At 39.0% G+C, this 27187-nt stretch overlaps 2 protein-coding genes across 3 annotated transcripts; one reads left to right on the top strand and one right to left on the bottom strand.

The window, feature by feature from the left end:
* Positions 1 to 8: 8 nt before the first annotated feature.
* On the top strand, positions 9 to 6495 carry LOC143362062 (rho guanine nucleotide exchange factor 38). The gene is made up of 9 exons (XM_076801892.1): positions 9 to 214; positions 314 to 491; positions 676 to 794; positions 1056 to 2498; positions 2575 to 2724; positions 2851 to 3471; positions 3564 to 3746; positions 3826 to 4431; positions 4510 to 6495. Exons 1-9 carry the CDS (start codon positions 125 to 127, stop codon positions 4702 to 4704), a joined length of 3585 nt encoding a protein of 1194 aa, XP_076658007.1. The 5' UTR covers positions 9 to 124; the 3' UTR covers positions 4705 to 6495.
* Drat (Death resistor Adh domain containing target) lies at positions 5554 to 26595 on the bottom strand. 2 transcript variants are annotated; one of them, XM_076801913.1, is made up of 3 exons: positions 26439 to 26595; positions 9166 to 9891; positions 5554 to 7439 (listed from the first exon to the last, which is right to left on the bottom strand). In XM_076801913.1, exons 2-3 carry the CDS (start codon positions 9879 to 9881, stop codon positions 7022 to 7024), a joined length of 1134 nt encoding a protein of 377 aa, XP_076658028.1. In that variant the 5' UTR covers positions 9882 to 9891; positions 26439 to 26595; the 3' UTR covers positions 5554 to 7021. The 2 variants fall into 2 exon arrangements, with proteins under 2 accessions (XP_076658028.1, XP_076658027.1); XM_076801912.1 differs by lacking the exon at positions 26439 to 26595 and adding an exon at positions 10763 to 11092.
* Between the last annotated feature and the right edge of the window lie 592 nt (positions 26596 to 27187).

Raw genomic sequence — 27187 nt, 5'->3', positions numbered from 1 at the left:
GCCACGTGACTAGTCACCTTATCACAAGGCTGACAAGTGTCAGTTTTCAGTCTACTGCGAGTTAGAACTCCCCGAAACCATCCAAAATTATAAACAAAATTAGTCTCGATCAAGTGCAACAAGAATGGAGCCAGGAATATTAACTAAAGTTTTAAATGATTTTCTGACAACTGTCGATGGAGAATTGAGTTTACACAAAGGAGAATACTTTTTGGTAATTTGTATATATATATGTATAAATAAACACTTTCATATAACCCCATTAAAAATTAATAGAACAATTTATGTTGTATTGTCTGCCAAATTCAAACAGATATATAGTATCGTTGACAAACATTGGTGTTATGGAGAATCTAGAGGCAGAACAGGAAAATTTCCCTCAAGTCATTTGCATAAAGTAGATATACCACATCTACATGACTCAGAATATTTATTTGTAAGTACTGCCACTTTTCCAGGGCAGCAGGATGGAGATTTATCATTTGCACAAGGTAACCTGTTTCTACGTCTATACAACTTGAACCTTTCTTACTTGACAATTCAAGAAAACAGAATCTCTATAACTCAAAAGTTTTAACTCTTCCCTTGAGACTAGAATTACAGAGGTCCAACTGTGTAATATTTATTCAGGGGTAATATATTTAATGTAATTATGTTTCATGTTCACGGAACCAGGTATACTTATTATTGGAATACGAGATGTTGGATCTGGATGGTACTTAGGACGAATAGATGATAATACTGGAATATTTCCTTTAACTCATGCATGGCAACTTGATTCAAAGTTGTTGAAGGTATGCTTGTTAAATAATGTTCAATCTAAATGTTAAAGTATATTGGATTGATGGGAATGTAATGTTGCCTTTGACCATGCTAAGATATGCTTATTATTTACTAATTCTTTATTAAGAATTCAGTAGTTTATAAAACCATTGAAATGATATTATAGAAAAAGGTAGACATTATATAATTGATTAAATAATACGGTAATATTGTTAAAATTACTTTTTCACGAATCAAATAATTAAGAGTAATAAATCATCTATTACTTTTAGAAAGCTTCAGAAAAAAAGAATATAAAGAAAAGGGCAAAAATAAAAACTAATTTGAAAGCACAACTCGATGGTGAACTCGATTTAGTAGAAGGTGAAATGGTTACCGTCACAGAAATTCTTGATGATGGCTGGTGCCATGGCATCACAGATAGTGGCCAAGAGGGAATATTTCCAGAAGCATTTGTATCATATACAAGTGATGACACTGATCAGTTGGACACGGCCTGTGTATTAGACAATAATGTTTTTCCTACTGCAGTAGCATGCGATGAAAGAGTCTACCAAAATCTTGAAGATGCAGCAACACAACCTTCTATCAATGAACCTGCACCAAACTACTATGACTTATTTCCTCAATACATGCCAACTGCTTCAAATTCAAATTCAGTGGAAAGCATAGAAAATAATAGTAATTTCAATACACTAGATGTGAATCCTTATGCTATAACATTATATCCATTCAATGCTCAATTTCCCAATGAACTTAGCTTCGAAGCAGGAGAAGTAGTACATCTTATTAAACATATAGACACAGAGTGGATAGAGGGTACATTAGACAACCATAAAGGGATTTTTCCTATATCCTATGTTAATATTATAGTAGATTGTACTGATGCTCCCAATGATCAAAACTTTTACAGCCAAGATGTAGGTACTACAGAATACAATGCATTGGAACCTGGTATACAAGCAAAGGTAGAATACACTTTTAAAGCTCAAATGGATGGAGATTTGAGTGTCACCGAAGGTGATACAGTTACAGTCATTGATATGGCTAATGCAGATTGGGTAAATGTTAAAAATGTACATGAACAAATTGGTTTGTGTCCGAGGAGTTACCTAAATGCATTGCATACGGAACCTTTAGATATTGAGCAAAACGCGTTGGAAGACTTTGTTGTAATAAGACACGATGAAATAACTTCCATAACGACAGAAGAACAAAAATCAAAGAGACTTTCAGAACCCCATAGACCAGCACCACCTGTACCAGCACCTGGCAGCATACCATTACAAAAGAATATGGTAGAAAACAAGCAACCAACATTTCAAAACATTAACCAGCAGACAGACATTGCTAGCAATAATAACGTAGATCTTAATAAAAAAAGGGCAGATCAAAGACAAAATGTTATATCAGAATTAGTCATCACAGAAAAAGAATATGTTCGTGATTTGAACTTAACATACGAAACGTTTCACTTGTATAATCCCAGTTCACTGGAATCTCTGGGAATTGATGTTCCTACTCTATTTGGTAATATTTTCGAAGTAATTCAAGTTGCACAGGAATTATTAGATATGATACTAAAGGCAATGAAGGGATGCGATGAAGAGCAACAAACGGTTGGTCCTTGCTTTACAAAAATGGCTGAGAAGTTAAAAAATGTTTATGTAAAATATTGTGGAAATCATGAAGCAGCATTGGTATTGTTGAAGAAGGTAATAGAATTGAGAGTAGAGAATATAGTATTTGTTTCTTGTATTTTAAATGTGAATTTTATGCATATAATTTCAGTATGAAACTAACGAAGAAATAATGGCAGTGTTTAATAAAGGCATTCAGACGTTGCGGGGTCAAGTAGCTTGCTTCGATATGAGTTCTATTCTCATAAAACCTGTGCAAAGAATATTAAAGTATCCTCTTATTTTATATGAATTGGTGAAAGTGAGTATTTTATGAATACAGTATCTTTTACAAGATACTGTAATCACACGACCAATGAGTTATATGTTTGTATATATGTAATCACTATATTATAAACTTCTTTGAAACCATGTAGCTGTTTTTTAGTGCACCGACGACAATCATCCGGATAAACTCATGGTCGAAGAAGCATGGAAAGTTATGACAGCCGTAGCGAGTCACATTAATGAATATAAACGTCGAAAAGACTTGGTGTCGAAGTATTTAGACAATGACAATACCTTAATTAGGAAAATGACCAAACTTAACATGCATTCTGTAGCAAAGATGTCTACTAGATTGAGTACAAGATTATCGGCAAGTTTAGGATTGACGAATGTTGCTGTTGATCCAGAGTTTGAGGAACTCGAACGACAGTTCAGATCAGTGGAAAAGTGTACATTACAATTAGCTAAAGACGTAGATCAATGCTTTACATACCTAAGCGACGAAGCTATTTCTGGAGAAGTAATATCAGATTTTTTGATTCAATATTATCAAGGAACACCAACCCTTGAAGCAAAAAGACTTAGAGAAATAAGATCAACGATATGGTCGCAATATATTCAGGAACAGAAAGTATGTTTAAAACGGAGAGTCCTTGACCCAGTGAATGTCTTAGCAACACTATTAGAAGGCCCAGCAGTGTTGATAACAAAAAGGCATGACAAGCTGCTCGACTATGATGCAGCCATTTCTAAAAGTGACTGGTATAAAGAATCGAGAATTGTAATTACCTTATGTTCATTTACATTTTAATACAGCTATACAATTAAGATAATACTAAAAATATTGTACCTTGTTATTCAACGTTCATATAGGCACAGGACGAACTGTCGACAGCAAAATGTAATTATGAAGCTTTAACGCAACAGCTGTTGGAAGAATTACCGATTGTGGTTGATGCAGCAACAAAAGTATTAGTAAACTGCATTAGCGCGTTTGCACATTCTAGGAAGCTTCTATGTGGCAAGATCACCAAGCGCTATCTAACTCTATGCGAGGTTGTCTAGTGAAAAGAATAATCAATATTATAACCATTTACAAAGATTGTAATTAAACTAACTTCTTTTGTGTTTGTAGAATTCCGCTCAGATATCAGGTCAGGATATTTTGGAGTCATTTTTAGTGAATCATAGTTTATTATGGAATCAGATAACACGTTTCGCTTTTGCTGGAACAAACCCAAGAATCGAAGAGGCTGAGCCCACATGGCATCTACAAAGTGAAAAGCAGAGAAATACGCTGAGAAACAAATATTCCAGTGATAAATTGTATGTAATTACAGAAAATGTAATAAGCACAACATCTTTGGATATGGGAGCAGCTCGTGGAACTCTAGTAGCAGTAATAAAAAAACAAGACCCTATGGGTGATACAAGTCGATGGTTCGTCGATAATGGAGTTGCACAAGGATTTTTACCATCTAAAATGTTGCAACTTCAACAAGTACCGCACCTTTCCCTATATGATGATATTTGCACCATTGCGACTAAATCTAATAATGCGTCTATGCCTGATTTAATATGCATGGATTCTCCAGTTAAAGAACAAAAACCCGTATCTCAGTCTCATCTTCAAGAATTATTGGAGCTCAACACCGAGGAAAAACCGAAGAAAGAAGGCCATTGTTATGGTAATATCGAACAAATTCCTCGAGTTCAACAGTATCAGAATCTAAACTACGAGGTAGGTGGTTAATATGCCGTTTATTTTAATATTATTGTAACGATGCAGTGCGTAATTGTAAGTTGCAACTTTTTCTAGTTTTATTACGCAGAATACGATTTTTCTGCAACTATTCCTGGAACGCTGTCTATTACCAAGGGGCAAGCTTTGAGGCTTGTTAGACCTCATGACGAGAAGGGGAATGACGAATGGTGGCTTATGGAAGATCGTTATGGTAACAAAGGATACGTACCTAAAAATTATTTGTGTGATCCGCCTACAAGAAAAAAATGAAATCTTCGATGCCTATTCATGTATTAGTGCCTGGTACTATTAGTGCCTGCAATCAGGTCAATGTCTCTTAACAAGTTCTTATTCTGACGAAGTGGTAATATTCTAAACGTCTATCAAATGTTGAATATTTATATACGGAATTGTTTTAATTTAAATGTAAAAACGTTTTCTTCATTTCTTTTTTACAAAAATGTATTGCAATGTCTCGCTTATCATGTCTCGCTTATCATGTCTCGCTACCGCTTACAGTCTTTATACTTAAATATACATAATAATTTATATCTGAAAATTGCAAACATTCTGTCAAGCAATATATGTATGTATAATATATCTATCCATTTAGGGAATGTATTACTTCTGTGATAATATAAGAATATTTTATTATAAATGTACTTGCAACGGTAAATTAAAATTGAAATGTCATTATTACTCTTTAAATACTCTTTTTAATCAATTTTGTAATATCTATGGAAGTTAAATAAATTTATAAGCATGTAAATAAAATATTGGATGATTTTAATATTATGATTTAATTTTTTCTTTAAAGGACTCGATACTCTGCAATAAACACGTATGGTTCTACATTTTTCGAACGCCTTGTATATGAAACTAAATTTAGGTCAAATCCTCCCTGGTGGACATGCGACTTTAGCAAAAACCGAATTTTTCATGAGATGCTACAACAGTCTGTCCTATATTTGGCTTGAAGCCTGATCGATTAACATTGTTCTTGGCCAATCATCAGTACTTCCAATTGACTCCATCGATCGCGTATTTGGTCCAATTACCGAGAATGGAAGATCCGAAGTGCGAAGGATGTTGTAAGGGACTTACAATGAAATACACAACGACGGTATTTCTACTTTTAATAAAAAACATATCTGTTGTATTATCACCGTAATATAATACAATCACTGTCACGATCAACAGTCGATAATATAACGATGGTGACGTGTATCTATACCACTGAATTATCGCTTAGGATTACGATCGAGGAGTTGCGAATAGAAACTAAAAAAAGGGATAGGTTACGCTTAAATAAAGAAAACAGTCTTTCGAGGTACAGCGACTTAACAACACCGATCAGATGCAATCAATTAACTCGCACTTACAAGTATAGCACGCGAACGTTCGATTAACTTATCATTAACTAGCGCAACGGTGTCGAAGGAATACTGTTATCTAACGATCATTCATAAAATGCCCTCCGCCGTAAGTATGTAGACTTAGCGCGAAGTTTGTCTCGATTACGCGAAGCAAGGAATAGTCCCTTATATAACTATTAAATTGCGAGCGAACCGGAAATGAAGACTATCAAAAAACTAGCCGCGAGTAAGCCTGAATGAACCAGCGTTACTCGCAGCTTGGTTTGAGAAAATCGTGGATATGATGTTTGCTCCCATAAAATCCTGGGAAAAGATAGTCTCGTCTTCCTTTGGTTTACACAGAATTCGAATATACAATCTACACGTTCGTTTGAACGCGGTCTGATTACAGGTTGTTCCAGGCCGCCGTCGTTCCCGTTTCATGGAAACGCTGAACAGTAACAATAACTAGAGTACAATTGACGTCGAATATTTAACATCCCAATTCAACCGTCTCCTATTTCTTCCTCGCATTATCAAATAGTTCTGTTCAACGATCGGACAATTCACGCGAAATCTAGGCAGAATTATTTCACGTATGATCTCGTGGGTGTATAGCAGGTGTTACCAAGAAGAAGGTGAGCTCGTCGAATTATCTCGTGATCGCAGGAAAACTGTTATCCAACCCAGCATCAAAAACTAAAAACTCTACGAGATTTTCAGACGACAACATCATTCCCCCCGCTCAATACTTCTTACTAAACTACAATAATACGATCTCACGAGATCGCTGGAGACGCTCCGCTCCGTGACTCCCCTCTCTCGGTTCTCTCGAATGTTTGCCTGCGAAAACGAAGGAGCCGGCGAGCAGTCGTCGTCCGCGCAATCAGCGATCCTCAAAACGATTCGGAAACAATCGTTGTGTCGTGCATTAACACTCTTCTACGAAACTCTCGTCATCGGCGATCCACTACGTTCCCCCGGATACTTAAATCAAACGATCCATCGCGTCCGCTCGTCGATGATCCACTGGCTGGGAGAATGATCGAGGCATCGCTCCCTGCACCGGTAAGAAACATCGCGAGACGGCTATCGTTCGTAAAATCTGAAATCTCCCTCACGGATCGTCTAAATGACCCGGTCTATCTGTTTTGCCGATCTCGTTTCTCGTGTTCCAAAGTCTCGCGCCGATCTGCAAGGCGCACAATCTTACCCTTCGGGGCTGAGCCCCCTTAATCGGCCGGGTAGAAGCGTAAAATCGCGCGACCCTGGATCTCCGAGTGGCACAGCTTCAGGACAACGTCGAGGACATCCTCGGCCGGATAGACCGTGTGAGGCGGCGGCTCGATCTCGCCGGAAGCCACGAGCTTCACCAGTTCCTGAAGCTGTTCGAGGGTGCCCGGTTCCACCGATTTGATGCTCAGCTCCCATTCGTCGGCGCGTCTGCTAAATTTCGGCAACAACCGATCGGCGACGTCCTTGATCACGAACACCACGCCACCCTTGCTCAGACATTGCATGCTGCGGTGCAGACTGCGGGAGGTCGTGCCGAAATCGATCACCACGTCGACGTGGCCCCCGCACGCGTCCATCGTTCGCTCGATCAGCTGTTTCTCGTACAAATCCTCGCTCCACTGCACCACGTTCACTCTGTAGCCAAAGAGAAGACTATTGGTGAATAACTCGAATGACCTGATCAGTGGACGCTGACAGATTGGGCATTCGAACTAAACTACTTGGTGCCGTGCATTGTGACATTTTCTGAAGCGTGTTCGATTAATTAGGGCCCAATAAAACAAAATCCGTCCGTCCCTGAGGCCTTCGAAAACCTTAATACGACCTTGCGTTTCAACACTGCTTTCTAAAGATAGTCATCTGCTCGTTACGACATAATATTTGTCTAGAACGTAAGTCCTAATTGTTTTGTATCCGTTTAAACTGACGAGAACTTCTTCGTCTTCGACTCTAATTAGAAAATGACCATCGGCCGACTACCAGTGCCGGGTTAAGCCTCTAGCGGGCCCTGGAGAAAATTTAAATTGAGGCCCCGTTTATATAACTTGCCTTTAAAGATTTATTAAAATAATGTTCGATTTATTTCTGTAATGTGTAGCCGGGCCCTAGAGAAAATTTAAATTGGGGCCCCGTTTATATAACTTGCCTTTAAAGATTTATTAAAATAATGTTCGATTTATATCTGTAATGTGTAGCCGGGCCCTAGAGAAAATTTAAATTGGGGCCCCGTTTATATAACTTGCCTTTAAAGATTTATTAAAATAATATTCAATTTATTTCTGTAATGTGTAGCCGGGTCCCTTCGAATTACAGGCCAGAGACATTTGTCTCATTCGTTTATCGGCGAAACCACTGCCGCCTACATGCAAGTGCTATCTTTTCTCAATAAATTAATCAAGTGCTGGAAGCTGGTGCAACTTAAAATGTGAAGGTGCATACTATAAAAATTAGAACACGACAGAAAACAGATTAACCCTTAGGACTCGAATGACGACTGCAAGGCGCCACTAAAAATTCCTGTATCATTATTCTAAATATTTTTTACATTATCTTTGTTTGTATTTAATAAATTACTAAACATTTCAGTACTGTACGAGTAAATTGCACCATTTTCGTATGTATAGCATGAAAAAATATATATAGAAGGGAAATATTCAAGGTCGGGAGAAATGTTTCGTTTTGGGGTTAAAATGGCTTCGAGTGCAAAGGGTCAACGCGACACACAAGCACTACTACCATTTCGATGAAATTAAGCGATATTTAAGTGCACCGAGCATGTCGCGTAAACAAACAAACTCCGCGGGGAAGATTAGATTGATAAATCTTTACGTAACATTTATCGTGGTCAAGATGTGTCAAGTACTCAAATTGACACGACAACGTTATCATTCATTTAGCGATACAGCCGATTCCTCGGAATTACGAAAGCGTGATCGATGACAAAGATATCTCGGACACGGAATGTTAATTTCAATTCAAAGATCAACGAGTGAACCTCGTTACTCATAGTTGAGCACGCAACATGCACACTCTACGAAAAGCGACAGAACTCGTAGATAGGTCGAGATACAGTTTAAACTACAAACGACGTCCAGTAGTTTCTGCATACGTATTACGAATAATTGAAAAACAATCTACCAAAGCGACGAAAGAATATTCCCTCTCCCCGCAATCAAAAGATTTGATTTTTCTTCAAATTGTCTACGAAACTCTCCCGTTTTCCAAACGCTGTTTCACCGATAAGCGAAGGATTCTACAATAAATAATCCAGAGTACCGTCGCTTTTCAGCACTATTCGCAAACACTAATCGGCCTGCAGCTACGGAACATCGACACTCGGCAACCCCCCAAAGCAACTCACCGTTGGAACTCCTGAGCCATGGTCAGTCCATCGTCCTTCAACGAGGCGATGGTGATGATGACTCTGTCTTTCATGTTGCTGAAGTAGTACGCGGCGATCCTGAGGGCCCAGAGAGCCAGGCCGCCGGTGCCAACGATCAGGATCTTGCAGACGCTGTTCTCGCCTCTCTCCTTCAGCAACGCCTGGACATGTCCGTGGGCGGCGAAGACGGTGTTCATGGCTAATAGAGCGCCGGCGGGTAACATGGCCGCTACGCTCAGGCTCACGTTATCGGGAATCTTGATGAGGTACTTGAGGTCGTGGACCACGAGGTACTCGACGTACCCGTTCGGTAAACCCTCGTAAGGGTAGAGGATCACTCGGTCTCCGACCACGAACTCACAGTCCGCGGGCACGTTGGCGCCCAGCGACTCGATCACACCTGCGACCTCGTAGCCGGGGAACAGAGCCGCGTCCCGGACTCCGTGGTGCGGCAAGGTCATGGGAAAGTCCCCTTCGACCGAGACCTCCGTGGCCAAACTGCTACTGCTGGAGACGGAGGTCAGGCTACCCAGGCTGGGCGAACGACGCGGATGGTAGCAAGCACCTGCGCACATCACCCGGATCCTGGCACCCTGCGATGGCACATCCGGAACAGGAACGTCGAAACTGAACACCCAATCGCGGCCAGCCGCGTTCGGACTCTCGATCGACACCTGTCTGCACAGCTTGTTCATCTTCTCCTCCCTGAAATTCGAGAAGACCCTTTGATGAGACCTAGGTGACCCAGCTGGTTCTTTTTTTAGAAGAACGGGAACGCGTGGGATTTGCGGTTCCGTGGCGAATGGGTTGTGTAATAGATTTCTCGCGTTTTTTAAAAAGTGTATTTTTTCCCCGCAATTTCGTGTTTCGTTAAGTGTATAAGTCTTTTTCTTGCTCTGCAAAAACCTATATGCTTCAATTTTTGGAACTATCTAATTTGAATCAATTTTCAGGCTTTCGAAATGGCAGGAAAATCCACATCTGCTCTATTTGAAGTATAGCTGTTGCGAAAGCAGTAGACTGATCGGTGCGTTTAAAATTTTCAAGTATGACAAGCGGAAACCGGCTATTAACTGGAGCTCGTGTTCGTTACGCCACGGTCGTTGTGCCAATCAGCTGTTGCTTCGTTCACCCCGATACGATTTCATGCAATTACAAAAGAATTCGTTTGGAGATACAGTGGAGCAGCAAGAAGAACTCGAAGCAAATCGAATCAAAGAACAAAGGAATCACGGACTCGTTAAAGATAGAACAGTTTCCGGGAACGACGTTATTTATGGAACTACATTACCCGCTATCTATCTCGCAAGATAATACAGAGATGCAACAACTATTCTCTACGATCCACACTGAATCATCAAGACGATTTTTCCTAGATAACGGGGGAACCTTTTGTCATCGTTAATTAATTTCCAAGTCTAATTCACTCGACGAAATCAGACAGGGAACAATGAAATGATTCACGAAGAGTCACCGAATGACATATCGTAGCAACGAGAAGTCTCGGTGAACGCATGAATACGATCGATCGCGACACGATTGATCGAGGACGCGGTAAAAATCATCAGATGCGTACCCTCTGCAAGGAGTACAAGGTGTGTTGTGAGCGATCGGAGCCAGGGATTCCAACTTCGCAGGCATAGTAGAACGACTCTTCGCTTCCGCTATTTTTTACAGCTAGCTCCTCTTCCCCGTGGATCGTTTCTAACGGAGACGCGATCACAATCTCGAGCCGATTTCGTTCGACGGACACCGTTACTTGCGCGATTCTAGATCTAGGAGTGTTCCGGTCGCGATAAGCTCGAGCGGTTTGGAAGTTTTAAAAGTTTTTGTTATTGCACTCGTGAGGCACGCGAAAACGATTCTCGGACGTACGCCTGAAACGCACTGGCTGAGCGCTGCGCTCCTCCTCGACTTTTATACCCTCGCGAGCTTTCCCAGAGAGGCTGCCGCGTTAGTCACGCCAGCTGGAAACGGGCTACGATAGAGGGGATCGAAGAAACAGAACGTGAGCAGGTATATACGAGCATTCACGGGCCACGTGCAACCGCTGTTTTTCTCCTATACCAACGCTCGCACATTCGTCCAGCCCGTCGTGATACACGCATGAATGAGACGCACATACGCCGTGCGCCGTCTGTTTTTCGTCTTTCTCTCGCCATCTCTTTCCGCGGCGATGACAAATCCGACGGTTTTGGAAGGGATGTTTTTCCGAAGCATTCCAAAATTGACTCCTCGGAGGTTGCAGCCAACGTTCGCCGTTGCACAGTTTATTTGATCGCGAAATTAACCGCCGTTCGCTTTTCCCCCATTGTTTTCTGCGTCCGGTACCTGCCGGGCGAGATTTCCACGATAGAAAGTAGAAATTATGCGATGCGTGCGGACGCGGTGTCTGTTTCCGTAATCCTTATCTACTGAACTTTCCTTTATCCGCGTGTCGAAGCAAAACGAAGAAAATTGTGGTCTTAGATATAAACAGTGACTCCCACTAATATTCGGACGCTTTTAAAAATCGTATATTTTTGTTAATATTGGGCCACACGACTTGGATTTTCTTTTAAGAAGTTAGCGCAATCGGTTGCCGCATAAAGTGAACAAAAATTTTTACAAAATTTGCAACTCGTCGAAATTGCAGGGAATATACTAAAAGTTGTATTTTGCAACTTTTTTATGTGGACTTACATTGAAAATTTAGAAATTACGATTTGTAGATCTGTATGAATCATACATATTCTGAGAATTTCATCAAAATCGGTCAACGTTGCATGTTTCAAAATGATCGCATAAACGTTAAACGTTTGTAGATCATTGCAACGTTGGCCGATTTAGATGAAATATTCAGAATACGTATAATCGATACAGATATACAAAACGTACTTTTAAAATTTTTAATATAAGTCCGCACAAAAAAGTTGCAAAATACAACTTTTAGTACATTCTTTTCAATTTCGACCAAATGCAATTTTAATCAAACATTTTTTTCACGTTATGTAGCGATCCAATTGTTCCAACTTCTCAAAGAAATTCAAGTAGTATAGTCCAATATTGACAAATTTATGCGATTTTTAAGAGCGTCCGAATATTAGTGGGAGTCACTGTACATATTGCTTTTTTTTTATTTTGAAGAGGAAATGAGTTCGAATGTAAAATTACTAGAATCTTGAAGAAGAATTTTGAAGCACACCATTGCCCCAGAATCATGCTATCCTCGTGAATAATCGAAGGTTAAACCTTGATCTTTTCGAAGTGACTGCATGTACGATTAGAGACAATCGCACTGTTCAATGTCTATGTCATAAAAACAAGTAAACATATGAATCACTGTCCACATGTTCATGTCATGGCTGTCCACAATTCAGCATCGTAAACCGTTTAATGTTTAACAGAAAAATTAATTGATGCATTCTAGGCTCGGTTACTTAGTGAACATTCAAAGTCTAGTAGTAAGACAAGCTTCCGTTATTGATTAATGTCTTTGCTTCTGGTCGCGGTTGTTTTCAGGTATTGCAAATCGAACGGTGACTATACCTTCCATATTTTAATTTTTGCACCGTGAAGGTAACGCGTTAAAGATAGGCGGTACTTAATTTAATAGTCTCTTGATCGATCGGAGGTTCTATTCTTAAAGCAGAAATTGTCGAGCAGAGAAATCAATGTCCACGTGTATACATCGTTATTTATATATATATGTATGTACGTATGTTCATTATGTTCTTGCTTGATGGATATTAAATAGTAATCGTCAGACTGATCAGTTTTTCTGGTCCGAGATAAAAGCATAATGTTTTGATGGCTATTTATAGTACACAAACTATTTTTTTCGTTCGTGCTACTCAAGTTATCATCTTAGAGCTTCCGTGTAATTGTTATCTTTATTGAAGAGCTCGATACTGTAAACTCACGAGCTCCATTCTTTTCCTGTTTACGTCGATCCGATTGTCCAACGTTTTTGTTCTTTCTCGTATTGTTACAAAAATATTCAAGGTGGTCGATGTTATTGGACCACCCGGTATTAATGACACAACAGTTGAACGCTAATAACAAAGGCGTATCGCGTCTCGGTCGGCACGTACGCAAATCTACGCAGATGCACCCACGGGGATTGACAATCGATTGTTTTGATGCGAATATAGTGCGTACCTGCACGTATGCGTGTTTACTACAGATAAACCAATGATATCACTCTTATCAATAGAAGGTCGTACGCCTTGCTTTTATCGAGTGCTTGAAAACGCCACGGTATAGTTATTTGTTAGCCACCAACACCGAGAGACGTGGTACCCTCTTTTAACCCCCCGCGGACCAGGTGAATAAAATTCATTATTTGCTGCCATTAACCACCTGCAAATACAATGATTTCTCTATATATGTCGCCAACGCCTGCGTGATAAACGTCGCGGAATTATCCCCACTGCTGCGAGGTATATTCCGTGAGAGGCCCCGAAGCTCGAGGGGCCTCGGACACCGAGTGTAAACATAACTGGGCATATCTCCTGGACGATATATGTCGCTGGCAAGACCCGTGTTGTTGACATACATCGAGAATTCACTGTACATCATTTGGATCGAAACGCACATTAAAATGAACTGAAAACAAGGGTTTATCTCTCGAAAATGAACTGTTCATTTAAAGAAAAAACCATCTTCTTATTAGCTTATTTAAAAATAACAGTTGGGGTTAATGCAACCCCACCTGGTTCGCGGATGGCTGAAGTGGTAATTAATTATCGACACATGCTACGTGGGGGATCGATAGGAGAACTTACGACGCGTAAATATGAAAACATGTTTACGCGAGAGAAATTGTATCAATTGGAGATAGTTGAAAAAAATCGTTCAAACGAATCAATTACGCGTAAATGGAACGCATAGTCGTGGCTTGTTTGCAACCGACGCAACGTCCCTGACACGGAACAACAGTGCGCGTCCGCAGCCATCTGGTATCGTTTAAAGATCATCAAAAATCTGGGTTACGTAGCATTCAAAGGAATATAGTCTTACTTAATCGATTTACAAGTTAAATTCAATCGATCGCTAGTTTCATTAACGATTTATACTATTCGCAGCAGCGCAATTAAAGTTCAACGGGCCAATTCTTGTCTATTCGAGAACAAAACGCTAGAAAACGAAAAAACATAGCCGCTCGTTGCTTCGATTGACAAGTAATTAAACATCAATGACGGTTTCCCCGATAGCCTAATCTAGGGGTTAATGGAAGGATTGTAGAGTGCACACGACCGTTTGCCGTTCGATAATATAGTTCGCGACAGGGCCAGCGGTATTAAAAGATAACGAGAACCGCCCGCGTATCCTCTGTTAGCTAACCAATTCGGTCTATTAACGTTCATCTATCGCATTCCTTCGTCAACGCGCCGTTGTTATGTATGGAAAATTCGCAATTACGACGAACACGCGGTGCAAACGTCCACAGACTGTTTGTCTGGATCCCGGAAACGGTCGCCTCATGCGATACTGAAATAACTGTTAACGAGACACGCCGTAATACACAGGTGGGAATTGTTTCTGGAGGCGTCCTTGAGCAGCTTGCACAATGCACAAAGCTCCTATTTTCTTCGGATGGCTTTTGTCACGCGGCATCGAAACAGCCATCAAAGCGGTTTAACACTAGGTTCACGGAGCACTAACAATGACAATTTTACATTACTTGATAAAAATAACAAAAACGTGCTGCCCAAATTTTTAGCCATTTTTTAAAAATAAAAAATACCCAAAGAATGTTGTTGAATAATGTGCTTTGCGGCTCTCAGGGAAATTTTGATTACCGGAAAGAAAAACTCACCGTTATTTCAGTCTCGTCTGTCGTTTTAATTCCACAACGATCAGGTTTATTGATCTTGGACATTTACAGTTGTCACTTGAAAAAAGATTACTGGTCTTCACGCGCGTTCATCATTGCCTCTGATTAGAATATTTATCGTTCCTCGACTACGGTTCTTCGGTGAACAGGCGCGGTTGCGTAATATTTTATAATTAACCTATCGAACTGACTAATTGACCCGTAGGCCAGCCAGACAGGTGGAATCGTCGCAAGCAACGTAAGCGTCTAGCCAATAAATAGAAGTATGACAATACGCTTCCTCCCGTTAGTCAGCTGAGTCATTTTTTACGCGACGTCTAGCAGTACATTTTCAGCCGGTTAGGCCAAGATTTTGCGAAACTCGTGTATTTCTCGAAAACGAAACGCCGTTCGAAAAATTGCATTCCCCGGTTCGATCGTGGTTTTCAGTTTGTTTTCAAATCACTTCGATTTCTCAATTACGCATCGAAATTACTTAATCGAGACTACACTCGACTTCGTGAACGAGCTGCGATGGAAGATCCCTGCGATTAAACGAATTAATTCGAAAACAGACACGATTTTAATTCCTTCTATGAGAACGACCTCCCACATCTAAAAGTACTTCGTCAACACTCGAGATTCGATTAACGCCACAAGATTACTTAATTTCTCAATAAAACAACACTATGCCGTGGAAAACTTGTCGGAGGGTTATCGATAGTTTTCGAATGAAAAATATGCTTATCCGTCTTTCGCCGTTAGAGTGGACGACGACACTCGTCGCATTCTTTGCAACTCTGTGAGAAATGTTGTGCAACGATCACAGGTAATTTTGCTGTACGCTGCCATTCTGCGCGACCACGTGCCCGTTGCGTGATCGATTCAATGGAACGATTAATTAGTACATCAGAAAAAATATACGCATCTCGAAATCGCGAATATATCATACAACAATCTGTAACATTCTCCTCTCGTATACTTATCAGTAGACTACACTACGGATTTTATGCATTTCAGCAAGTGCAATTTAATGCAGTCGACAGATTGTGTATACAGGGTCATCCGTTTTTAAACGGCCAAACGTCAACCAGCTATAGAGGACCCCAAATGAAACAACTTTCACCCCTAACACTTTTTTTGATTCGGTCTTGATTTTTAGATAATTGCAAAAACCCGTCATTTTTTGCGTTCACTTAAGATTAAATATATTAGGACTGCAATTGATGTATCTTGATGATTTTTCCTTTGTTTGGTTTAAAATGAATAGGGGCATCTTTTTTATTAAGTCAACTTTTTTGTATGACCTTTGGATCTTGGTTTTTTTTTTGACATGGGGCACGCCGTGGAGACTGAATGAAATAACTTCGAATCAAAAAAAGTGTTAGGGGTAAAGGTTGTTCCATTTGGGGTCCTCTATAGCTGGTTGACGTTTGGCCGTTTAAAAACGGATGACCCTGTATAATGTCACCATCGCGTCCATTACCAATTAAGCGACTTCAACTGATATGTATCTATTAAATTAGTATAAGGTTATTATTGTAATATTATGTATGTAATACGGACTGCAGAATAACCTCTCATCGAAGGTTACAACTGTACAATAAAAACAAAAAATGCAGTCGACAGATTAAAAGTATTTCAAAACTGCTATGTGCTAGTTTGAGCTAATTATAAGCTAGTTAAAGAAAAACTGAAATTTCCATTTGGCTCCTGCTTTGTAAAATTTATACAGACCATTTTTGTCCTGCATGTATGTAAATCTGTAGTCTGGTTTGGAAGGAAAGTTGAAAATTGATTGATATTAAATAACCGGTAGGATATCGCCAAAGCGTGAGTCAGGCTTCGTATGTGTGTACGTGTAATTTCAATCCAGGAGAAACTGAAAATAACAATTCAGGATAAAAATACCAAGCTGGTGTATATTATAAACGAACAAGCGAGCATGCGATGCGAACACAACAGATTTTCAAAGAACAAAGAGATCCTCGTGACGCGTTCGACGTTAGTCCAGACAAAGGAATTTTTTACATGGTTTATCATACTGCGAAGCATAGAGGCTCCTGCCGCGGCCGTGCTTCAGAAATAACTTTAATCCGCGATCCGCGATCCACGATCATCGATAAACGATGAAGAAAAATAGGAATAGTACCTTGCTTTGTGCACGCGTGCACGCTGTTTATAGTGAGTTATCTCACGATTCGATGTGTACACTTCTTTCGACGATTTCTTTCTGTGTTCAAGAGTTGTATTATTGTAAACATGTTTACGATGCTCTATTATGCGAGTCGCCGAGTGGTCGCTCATTTTTGTTCCGAGAGGTAAGCGTTTTTCTACGGTCTTCGGTACGAATTACATTGGTTTTTGTTTTGTTGATGAAATTCGCCACAGGTCACAGATCCTCGACTGCTCGGCGCGCGATCACGCACCGTTGAAAACACACGCCATATAACTCGCAGACGCCTTCTAAATTTGTACATGATATTCGTGTCGCATGCCTTTACGATACGCATACACAACACCTATAAATCAATCAGTCCAAGAGAGAAAAAAACAAACCGGAGCGTGATACTTTGTTCTGCCATCAAGAATTCATGCAAACTGGAACTCGAGCTTTTTTGTAAGAACGATCGAACAAACACTGTAACGTGCTCTTGTTGCGTAACTGTCTCTCTCTCTCTAATCGTGCACTTCAGAAATACGAAGCTGCTGTTGTGATGATTGAAAAGAAGTTAAAACACTGGAAGATTACAACTGCGAAGATTGTCGAAGTTGTTGCAAATTTTTGTCTCATTCTAGATAATTCTTCCTGCAAAAATTGAAAATAAAACTGGCTTTGTGGAACCAAATTTTCGCTAACAAATACATCCAACATTTAGGATTTACTTCCACAGATTTCGTCTACTGATAACTGTTCACTGTCCAACTCTTTACAATAAATGAATATTCCTCTTTGCATTACTTCCTTCTTACGTAAACCTGTATACAGTCTGAAACTAATCAAACAATGTATCACTTATGCAATGCAAGCTGCATGTCAAAATATTGTACTTGCTAAATAGACCATTTGATGTAAGGCAGTGATAAATAAGCGAAACGGGGGGCAGTTTTCTATCGAGCTCCTGTCTCTTGCAGTATATGCATGTGGAAAATTTTGATTAGAGAGATCCGCAGCCGAGTTGTGAGTTATTCCCACTGGAAAAATGGGAAAAATCATGGTTTTACTGTGAAATTGATGTACACAAATAGCAAGGTGCGAGTCGGTGTGACTGCATCGGTGTAACACGAAGGAGGGGAAGTCGGTCGATGCCGTGGAACCGTGGGCACGCTGGAATCACGTGCACATCAGCAGGCATCCGCGTGTTCGGCCGACCCGCTCCGCTCGACACGCTCTCGCTGCTCGCGAGTACAATGCCCGTGGTGTTTCGGGCCATTTTTACCCCTTGACCGTCACTGGGCTGCTTTCGAAAATTTCATCGACGGTACCGTTGTTTTAGACATTTTAGAATCGCCGTTATCACTCGCCGCGTATTTACTCCGAACTAATTTCCTGCTCGAACCGATTTCCGTTCCTGGCGAAATACTACACTGCACGAAATTTCTATAAAGCCACCTACATTTTGGTGTATTTTTTAAAAATACAGAGAAATTTGTTACTTTTCAAATATCTATAACATTGTATACTGACTACTGAGTAGAGATATACACGCCACTCTCTCACAAATGTTTATGTCTTTAATTTATTTACATTTTCGTCGAAGGCCGCGGAACAGGAGTGCGAAATTTCTATAAACCCACTTAGTTTGAGCTTAGATCTTGTGTGGATAACACGCGAGTCTCAGCAAAGAAACTTTAATTGTAATTCAGATGTGCGTATTTATACTAAAATTGATTTTTAAATTCATAAAAATTGTATATATATATATATTATATTTGTATTTATTTTTATTAGAATGCCACGAGGCAAGTTGTTGACCAGTGAAGAGAAGGCATCCATTGATGCTTATAAAGATATGGGGTGTTCTAATCAATCAATTGCGAAAAAAATTAATAGATCGCGTACTTTAATAGATAATTATATAAATTTGGGCGAAGAATGTGGTAAGAAACACCTTACAGGTGGAAATAAAAAATTGACAAGAAGACAATATTCATTATTGATGAGGCTGGCGGCAAGGAAAACAAAAAGTACAGCACAACTTCGAACTGAACTACAACTACCAATAACAACGAGGCGTGTGCGGCAAATTTTAAAAAGTTCAGGGCGATACAAATGGAAAAAAATGCTCCAGAAACCAGCACTCAAAGAACGACACAACAAGCTCGTCTCGAATTTGCACAAAGACATATGTCCTGGACAGAAAAATGGAACAATATAATTTTCTCCGATGAGAAAAAATTTAACTTAGATGGGCCAGATGGTCACAAGTACTACTGGCACGATTTAAGAAAAGATCCTAACGTAGCAATGAGTCGTAACTTCGGTGCAGTCTCATTAATGATTTGTGCTGCATTCAGAGCCAATAAAAAAAAACCCGAATCTGTCGAATTAACCACAAAATGAATTCGTCACAATACACGGAGCTGTTGGAGATAGTCTTGATACCATTCACTGAAGAAATTGAGACTGACAATTTCATTTTTCAACAGGATAACGCGATTCCTGCGGATTTTTATGCAAAAGTTCTCTAGAGTAATTGCAGGATACAGGAAACTCGATGTCATACAATTAGCTCCTTCGAAGCCTAATAACATTCGGATTACGCGAGTACACTGCAACTGAAATGAATTTTTAAGGCTGGATGCGAGAGTGTGTTACTCAATTATCACCCACACACGGCAATCAACGTGTAAACGAAATTGTTTTACAATTAGTTCGATGACATCGCGCCGTAACTTTTCCTGATACTTTCTCGCCCCTTTTTCTTTTCCATTCACGGAACAGAAACGACACTGTGCGAACTCAAATGGGAATCAATCAATTAAAATCATGTACACTTATATTCGATGGAGGTTGCGAGTGTATCTGTTGGGAGAATTATTTGATATTGAAAACGAGAACTAGTGTATGCGTATGTTAATCCCTTCGGAATCTGTACGTAGGATTTGTACTGCTTGTATTTGTGTATAAATGATATAAAAAATTTTCTTTTTTCTTGCGTTCAATGCGTTTTTTATTATTTTTTGGGTATGATTGAAGTTTTAAGACGCAGTTTAATTTTTGTAGTTACAGTACTGCAACCGATTACTGTCGACTCTTTGCAAGCTATCTCAGATATACTTTACGTACAAGTCTGATAAATAACGATGACCACGATATGAATCAACGATAAAGTATCTTTAGGATTTTATTAAAACAAATAATTATTGCTCATGTTCTGACACTCTATGGTTGCTAATTTTAACTTTTGTTTCGCAATCAACGTGACAGGATATTTACTCCATCAAAGGAATGTTTATTGGCATCATAAATTCGTCCTTTTCCGCATCATAATTTTAGCTAGGTCGAAAAGTAAATAGTTTACAAAGCGAACATAACTTTATCTAAAATAAATCTCGCATTGATATCTAAGATGTCGGCTGTTTGATTCCTTGTTCACTGTATCGCAAGAGGTTTGATAAATCAATTAGAGTAATTAGTCAATAAGCCGATAGGATGATAATCAACCGGATAATGAATCGGCGATAGCAGAGTATTGCTCACCTTAAAAGGCGTAACGTGAGTGTCAGTTTAATGGCGGTACCTGTTACGCAGGTTGCCTTTCGTTATGCTAGCAACTTGAATTGTGCGTGTTTCGGCAAGCTGGTTTCAAATAGAGCACACGGTTCTAGTCAAATACGAGCATTGTTTTCTCAGCTTTGTTCGTCACTCCCTCGTAACATCTTCGCGACAAATTACTTCATTTGTCAGCAGATTTCGAATGTTTATACAAAATTCCAAAAAATTAGAAATTCATTTTCTCCGACGGTTCTGGTATTTAGCTTTATTAAACCGAGGATTATTAAAATGAACATTGCTGTTAGGTTTCATGCCAACAGTGACTCGGTTTTGAGTGCACAAAGGTCTGTACAAAAGGATATTTATCCTTGCCATTACCATAATTGAGTTGGTTCATGTAGGACTATCGATCGTAGGTATGCGACATTTCCTTCGTGTGTGACAGAAGCACGTTTCAAATTGTCACCACGAGTACTCGAAGGAAACAATTGTATTGTTCGGTATACATATAAAATGCAAACAATTTTGTTTAACGCGCCGGTGCTGGATAATCCTGTCGCCTGACTACATTGGATATTACGCTAACTTTTCAAGCTCCATGCAAATCATTGATTTATTTCTAATGACCTATTTTTCATGAATCGTCATTGCCCGTAATATCTACTTTCCCTTTCCGAAGACCAGTAGTAATGAAACGCTGCATCGCGGAAAATAGTTTTATCCTATTGACGATGCTCTCGACGGAATTTACAAGCTCAACGATGTAAATACCGTTTGTTTAAACTTTCTCAGCCGAAAACGACAGATTTACACGCGTTAAACTAACTTATCCGCGAAAATTAAGTTTACTCGGGGATTAGGTACCTGCCGCGAAACTATTAATAACACAGTGATTTCATTTGCTCCCCTCACACGCTCAAGCCGGTATCCGCTTCCGTCAATATTTGAATATTCTTATCAGGATGTTAAATAACTCCGTTCGAGAAAACGGAAAGGATTCGAAGCGAATGTTCACATCCGCTTAACTAATAACATAAAAGCGATTGGTGACAGCATCTAAGGAATATATATATATATACAGTAACGAGCAAAACTGAGTCTACACTATTTGAAGCAACATAACTTTTTAAAAATTAGATCAAATGACTTGAATGTTATTGAAAAGGATTATTTAGAAGGATTAGAACGCTTAAAAGTGGAAAAATTGCCATTTTTCACGATTTTCGACTTAAAATCGCACTTTTAATTGTTTATAACTCGTAAACGAATTAACCAATATCGGTGAAATTTTCAGCATGGATATAATTTATTCGAGCGAATCAAATACATTCTTTAAATTTAAATTTACTTTAAATTCTCAGATAAAAAAGCTGAAAAAACCAACTTTTACTATTTCTCTTGCGATTCCGACCAATTCAAATTTTTTACACCTCGTCTAATAAACTAATCCTTCTAACTTCTCAATAACATTCAAGTCATTTATCTAATTTTTAAAAAGTTATGTTGCTTCAAATAGTGTAGACTCAGTTTTGCTCATATATATATATATATATATGTAGAAACCCAAACACCCGAATATTACGTAAACCGTTAAGATTCGTTTCGCTTTTCAAATGAACGACTTGTTACAAAGTGCTCAGGTTCATAGAACCAGTTTGGCTGGTTTCCACATAAAACAACGCATCGTTTCTCTCGCCGCGCCGGTCTAATGACACTAGTAGATGTTTTATCAGTCTTTGTCTTTCCTTAACCATAGTTGTAGACAAGTGCACGCAACAGTGGCAATCAGGTATTAAAAATCTTCGTTGAATATTAACCCTTTGCACTCGAAGCTATTTCAACTCCAAAGCGAAATGTTTATTCCGACCTAGAATATTTCCTTGCAATATATTATTTTTCATGTTATACATACGAAAATGGTGCAATTCACTCGTACAATACTGAAGTGTTTAGCAATTTATTAACCTTCTGTTACTCGCGCGTATCTCACAGATACACGGCTTGCATCGAATGCGTCTAAAGTGGTAGGTAACTTGTGGTGGGGACCGAGCTCGTGTTTATTTAAATTGATAGTATAAAAATATGATTCGACACTCTAAACACATAAATTTGTTAAATTTGTTTTGTGTCTGTGTGTTTTGTTTTGTGACTATACTTGTCGGGCAGAAGCCGCGAGTAACGCAAGGTTAAATCCAATCAAATTTAATAATGTGAAAAATATTTTGAATAATGATACAGCAATTTTTGAATGATAGGACTCATCTGTATTTGAACGCAACAATTGCGTCGACCCAACGAAAGCGGCCGACCGCGTTCACCAATGTTAAGCAGTCGACGACCTACCGCAACAGTAGAAAGTTGCAACGAGGTCTCGAGCCAGTCAAAAACAATTAGCGACGAATTTCATGAATCGATTAAAAACACAGCCTGCAGACATGTGTGCTCAGCAACGTGATTCGTGTGATTACTTATTCACGTTTCCCGTTTATGACCACAGATCACGAATTTATATTCGTTCACCGTTTCGTTCGAAACTCATTCAAGCACCTACGAAAATGATTAACGCGTTTAATGTCGCATAAATTTTGTGCGTATGAGCACTGCTTAAGCATTTAACTCGAGATTATAATATTACTTAAATGGTTACAGTCTTCACTTTATGCTGTTATCTAGACAATTACAAAAAATTGCATTTAACGTTACATTTTGTGTCTTGTATGGCTACATCCGGGTGGCCATTTTGTTTCAGCTCTTCAACAGTATCATCTGTAGTCCCTGATAATTAATTTAAATTGAACGTCGTTTAAATGTGAGTTCTAAGAACGAATTCGTTCATATCGAGGTTAACCTTGATAAATAATCGATAAATAAATGGAATTAAGCATTACCGTCTGTGCAAAATTATCAGAACCGTCCGCTTCCTGAATTAGTCCCCACGATTTTTCAGCCCCTTCGGATGGTCGGACAGAAAAATGTTTCTTACCACAGTTAATCAGCACTTAACCGACAAGAAATTGCAATATTTTAAATTTTAAAAAAAATCGATTTTCAACAAAAAATCAAGGTCGCTGTCATATCTTTCAATGGAACTGGGTATTTTTAACTTCATAATATTGTAGGCGACGTCGAAACGAATTCAACTACCTGCTATAATATCGCCATGAATCAATTGCCAGAATATTTGAAATATTTCGACGGTAGGCAATAGCAACGCCTCGCATTTAGAGGTAAACAAATGAACGGCTGCCTAATCGGACCATATTTTTGCGATGGAATATTAACAGCACATCGATACATAGATTTTTTGCGATATGAACTTCCAACATCGTTGCAAGAGATCCCGGAAAACATCAAAGAAGATATGTGTTTCCAACACGATGACTGCCTAGCTCATACTGCTGCAATTGTAAAATCATACTTAATTACAGTTTTTGGGGATCAGTGGATCGGAACATATGGTCCGATTCAATTAAGATTCGATTAAGATTTTTATCTTTGGCGATATTAACAATCGATTGTGTATGAAAGACCTGTGGATAATGTGGAAAATCTTAAAAAACGAATAATTCAAGCGTGTAGAAATGTAAAAAGAACTTCTCCAATGGAAGCTACACATTAGACTTTGTTACAAAGAGCAGAACTTTGCGTTACTACAATGCGTTAATTATGAATTAATTACATGTACACGTTTAACATTTGTGTTTTCAATGTGGCTCCGTATAAATTTGGTTTTTTGTGAGTTAAGCTCTGAAGCAATGTTTACGTTCATTTGTTTACCTCTAAATGCGAGGCGTTGCTATTGCGTACCGTCGAAATATTTCAAATATTCTGGCAATTGATTCATGGCGATATTATCTTTCAAGGTCATCTGAAAGTCATTGTATAGCAGGTCGTTGAATTCGTTTCGACGTCGCCTACAATATTATGAAGTTAAAAATACCCGGTTCCATTAAAAGATATGACAGCGACCTTAATTTTTTGTTGAAAATCGATTTTTTTTTAAATTTAAAATATTGCAATTTCTTGTCGGTTAAATACTGATTAACTTTGGTAAGAAACATTTTTCTGTCCGACCATCCGAAGGGGCTGAAAAATCGTGGGGACTAATTCGCGCCGCACCCTGTATATTACTACTATCGTGACATTATGAAATTGTTGGCATTTGGATTCAACATTTAGCATGTCATAAAACGCTAAAAACATCTAATAAATACTACTCGTGAATAAAACTGTCATAATATATATTCTTTACAACTTTTAGCTATGTGTCTCATTAGAACGTTAAATTTCCTTTGTTACGGTAAGCAATACATGAAAATACGTGATACTGTTAAAGTTCGGAAGAATGTCTTCGGAAAAAATCATTGTGATCGAATCAAAATGCACTGGAGGTTATGGGAGGCGTGGTCATGCTGAAACAACGTTAATTTGTTCGACTACGTCAGTCGATTCTGTACGCGGCGACAAAAGAAGCAGGCTGGCTACATCGCAAGCTCTGCCTTTGTTTACACTGTTAATTGGTCGATGAGTGAACCTTTAAACATATCCTCTCGCGAGTACAAGGTAATAAATTTATATACCCGAACACGATTGTTGTTACGTATTTGGCAACCGATATGCTAGTAGTGATACGTGATACATACATTGTTACTCTACACGTGGGCGCTACTGCCGCAGTTAGTATACGCTGCGTTCCGTATCAGCTGTTCGTAAGATATCATGCAGGTGCTTCGTGTTGCAACGGTGTTTGACGATATCGGTTACGCGGCGATTTGAACAGATTTCCTTTTCGACCGTTAACGGCTAATCACTTTGAACTTTTGCTCGTTATTTTTACTATTCCATAGTCGCAATATATCCGATAATTAATGGGTCGTACGAATCGTTACTGTTATGAAAAAAACAATATTAGCGCGGTTAAGTTTTTAAAATAATCATAACTACTTTCTATTGGTTAATTAGGAAACAAAATATAATATTCTAAAATTATATAAATCCAGTGGTTATGATTAATATAAACAACTAACCGCTAATACCGTGTTTTTTCTTTAACACTAGGTTTACGGGACCCGTCAAAATGACGGGTTCTAATATTTTTAATTTACGATTATTGAGATTGTGGAGATCCATCTACGTGGAATTACTCAACAAACTTATTTCCTTAGGTATATATTATTTAAAACATGGTTGAAAACTTGGATAGACACATTCTTCTTATTTTTATAAAGTAATGTAAAATACTCACTTTTCATGCTCCGTAAACCTAGTGTTAATATATACGCGTTTGCATCATTAACAGCCAGGTGTGCCAGGTGTTCCTAACTGTGTACACGTTATTTAACCGTAAAGTTTACAAGTATTAGCCGAACACGATACAACTGAGATCATTAACTAGTGTATATTGATCTTTGGAAAAGCTATTGACATATATTCTCTTGCAAAGCGACAGAGAGCAACATGTTCGAATAACTTTCACAGCACCGTAATTTCTTTCACTTCTAAATATCACAATCGAAGTACATTACACTGTGTCCATTTGTCTGTATGGTCTTGTTCCATATATGTAAATTGTAGACGGGTAATCCCATAGAAACACGAGCAACGCATATTTTGTAATATCTTGCAATGCCTGCGTCGATATTTCCGACAATAAGAGATTCATTCTTCAAGCGCGAACGTAATTTGTAAGATTTGCAAGTCAATGTCGCGAAGGACGAATCAAGGTTGACTACTCACCTTACTAGCTAACCCTTTTCACGGCGTCGACTAACTCCGGCGATGGGAACCGTGACAGCGATGACGTTCACACGATGCGATTCCGATTAATTGAAACTTTTCTGAAAAAGCTCGAGCTCGTGTCGCGGATGATTGCGCAGCAAGCTTTCGTAGTATTCTGACGGGTTTGCTGCGAAGGGTAGATTCGTGTCCAGTGAGGGCGCTAAGGGAAACTAGAATGTATCGCGCCGACGCCGACGCCGACGCCGAAAACTGTATAAATTCAGTGTCGAACTGCGACCCATGGAAGGGATTGGGGATGACATCGATCGCACAATAAACACGAGGTCCACGGCCTGTAAGTAACGACCCTTCTATCTTGTTTTTTTTTTCTTTTACGACGCGACAGCCGTTGCCTGCACGCCCGAAAGTATTTCAATGATCCCAATTAAATAGATTCTCGAATTCTATGCCGATGTTGTAAATGAAATTTGTTTTATTAGTCCCTTGAAATTTGAATTTGAACGCAATACTTCACGCCGCGCCGCGACGCGTCGGTCGTAATAGTGTTCGTTGAGCGTCCAATTCGTAAGTAGTACGTTTCTTAATAAATATTTTACATAAAAATCTTATTATTATACGTTCCCTGTAATTGTTAACAATTCCTATTTTGTAAAAAAAGGACTATACATGTAACGGGAATTAGAGAGGTAACGAATCGTATCAACGACCTCTATACTGTGATAACGTTGAATTCGGGAACTACAATA

The sequence above is a fragment of the Halictus rubicundus genome, chromosome 16 (genome assembly GCF_050948215.1).
Source record: "Halictus rubicundus isolate RS-2024b chromosome 16, iyHalRubi1_principal, whole genome shotgun sequence".
NCBI lineage: Eukaryota > Metazoa > Arthropoda > Insecta > Hymenoptera > Halictidae > Halictus > Halictus rubicundus.
Note: the sequence above shows the minus strand (reverse complement) of the source record. Positions and strands in the feature narration are given on the sequence as shown.

Coding starts and splice junctions, on each gene's coding strand:
- LOC143362062 (XM_076801892.1), top strand. CDS start 125: ATGGAGCCAGGAATATTAACTAAAGTTTTAAATGATTTTCTGACAACT. Junction 3,472..3,563: donor GGTATAAAGAATCGAGAATT/GTAATTACCTTA, acceptor ACGTTCATATAG/GCACAGGACGAACTGTCGAC. Junction 4,432..4,509: donor ATCAGAATCTAAACTACGAG/GTAGGTGGTTAA, acceptor AACTTTTTCTAG/TTTTATTACGCAGAATACGA.
- Drat (XM_076801912.1), bottom strand. CDS start 10,827: ATGCCTGCGAAGTTGGAATCCCTGGCTCCGATCGCTCACAACACACCT. Junction 9,892..10,762: donor CCTTGTACTCCTTGCAGAGG/GTACGCATCTGA, acceptor CTCGAATTTCAG/GGAGGAGAAGATGAACAAGC. Junction 7,440..9,165: donor ATGGCTCAGGAGTTCCAACG/GTGAGTTGCTTT, acceptor CTTTGGCTACAG/AGTGAACGTGGTGCAGTGGA.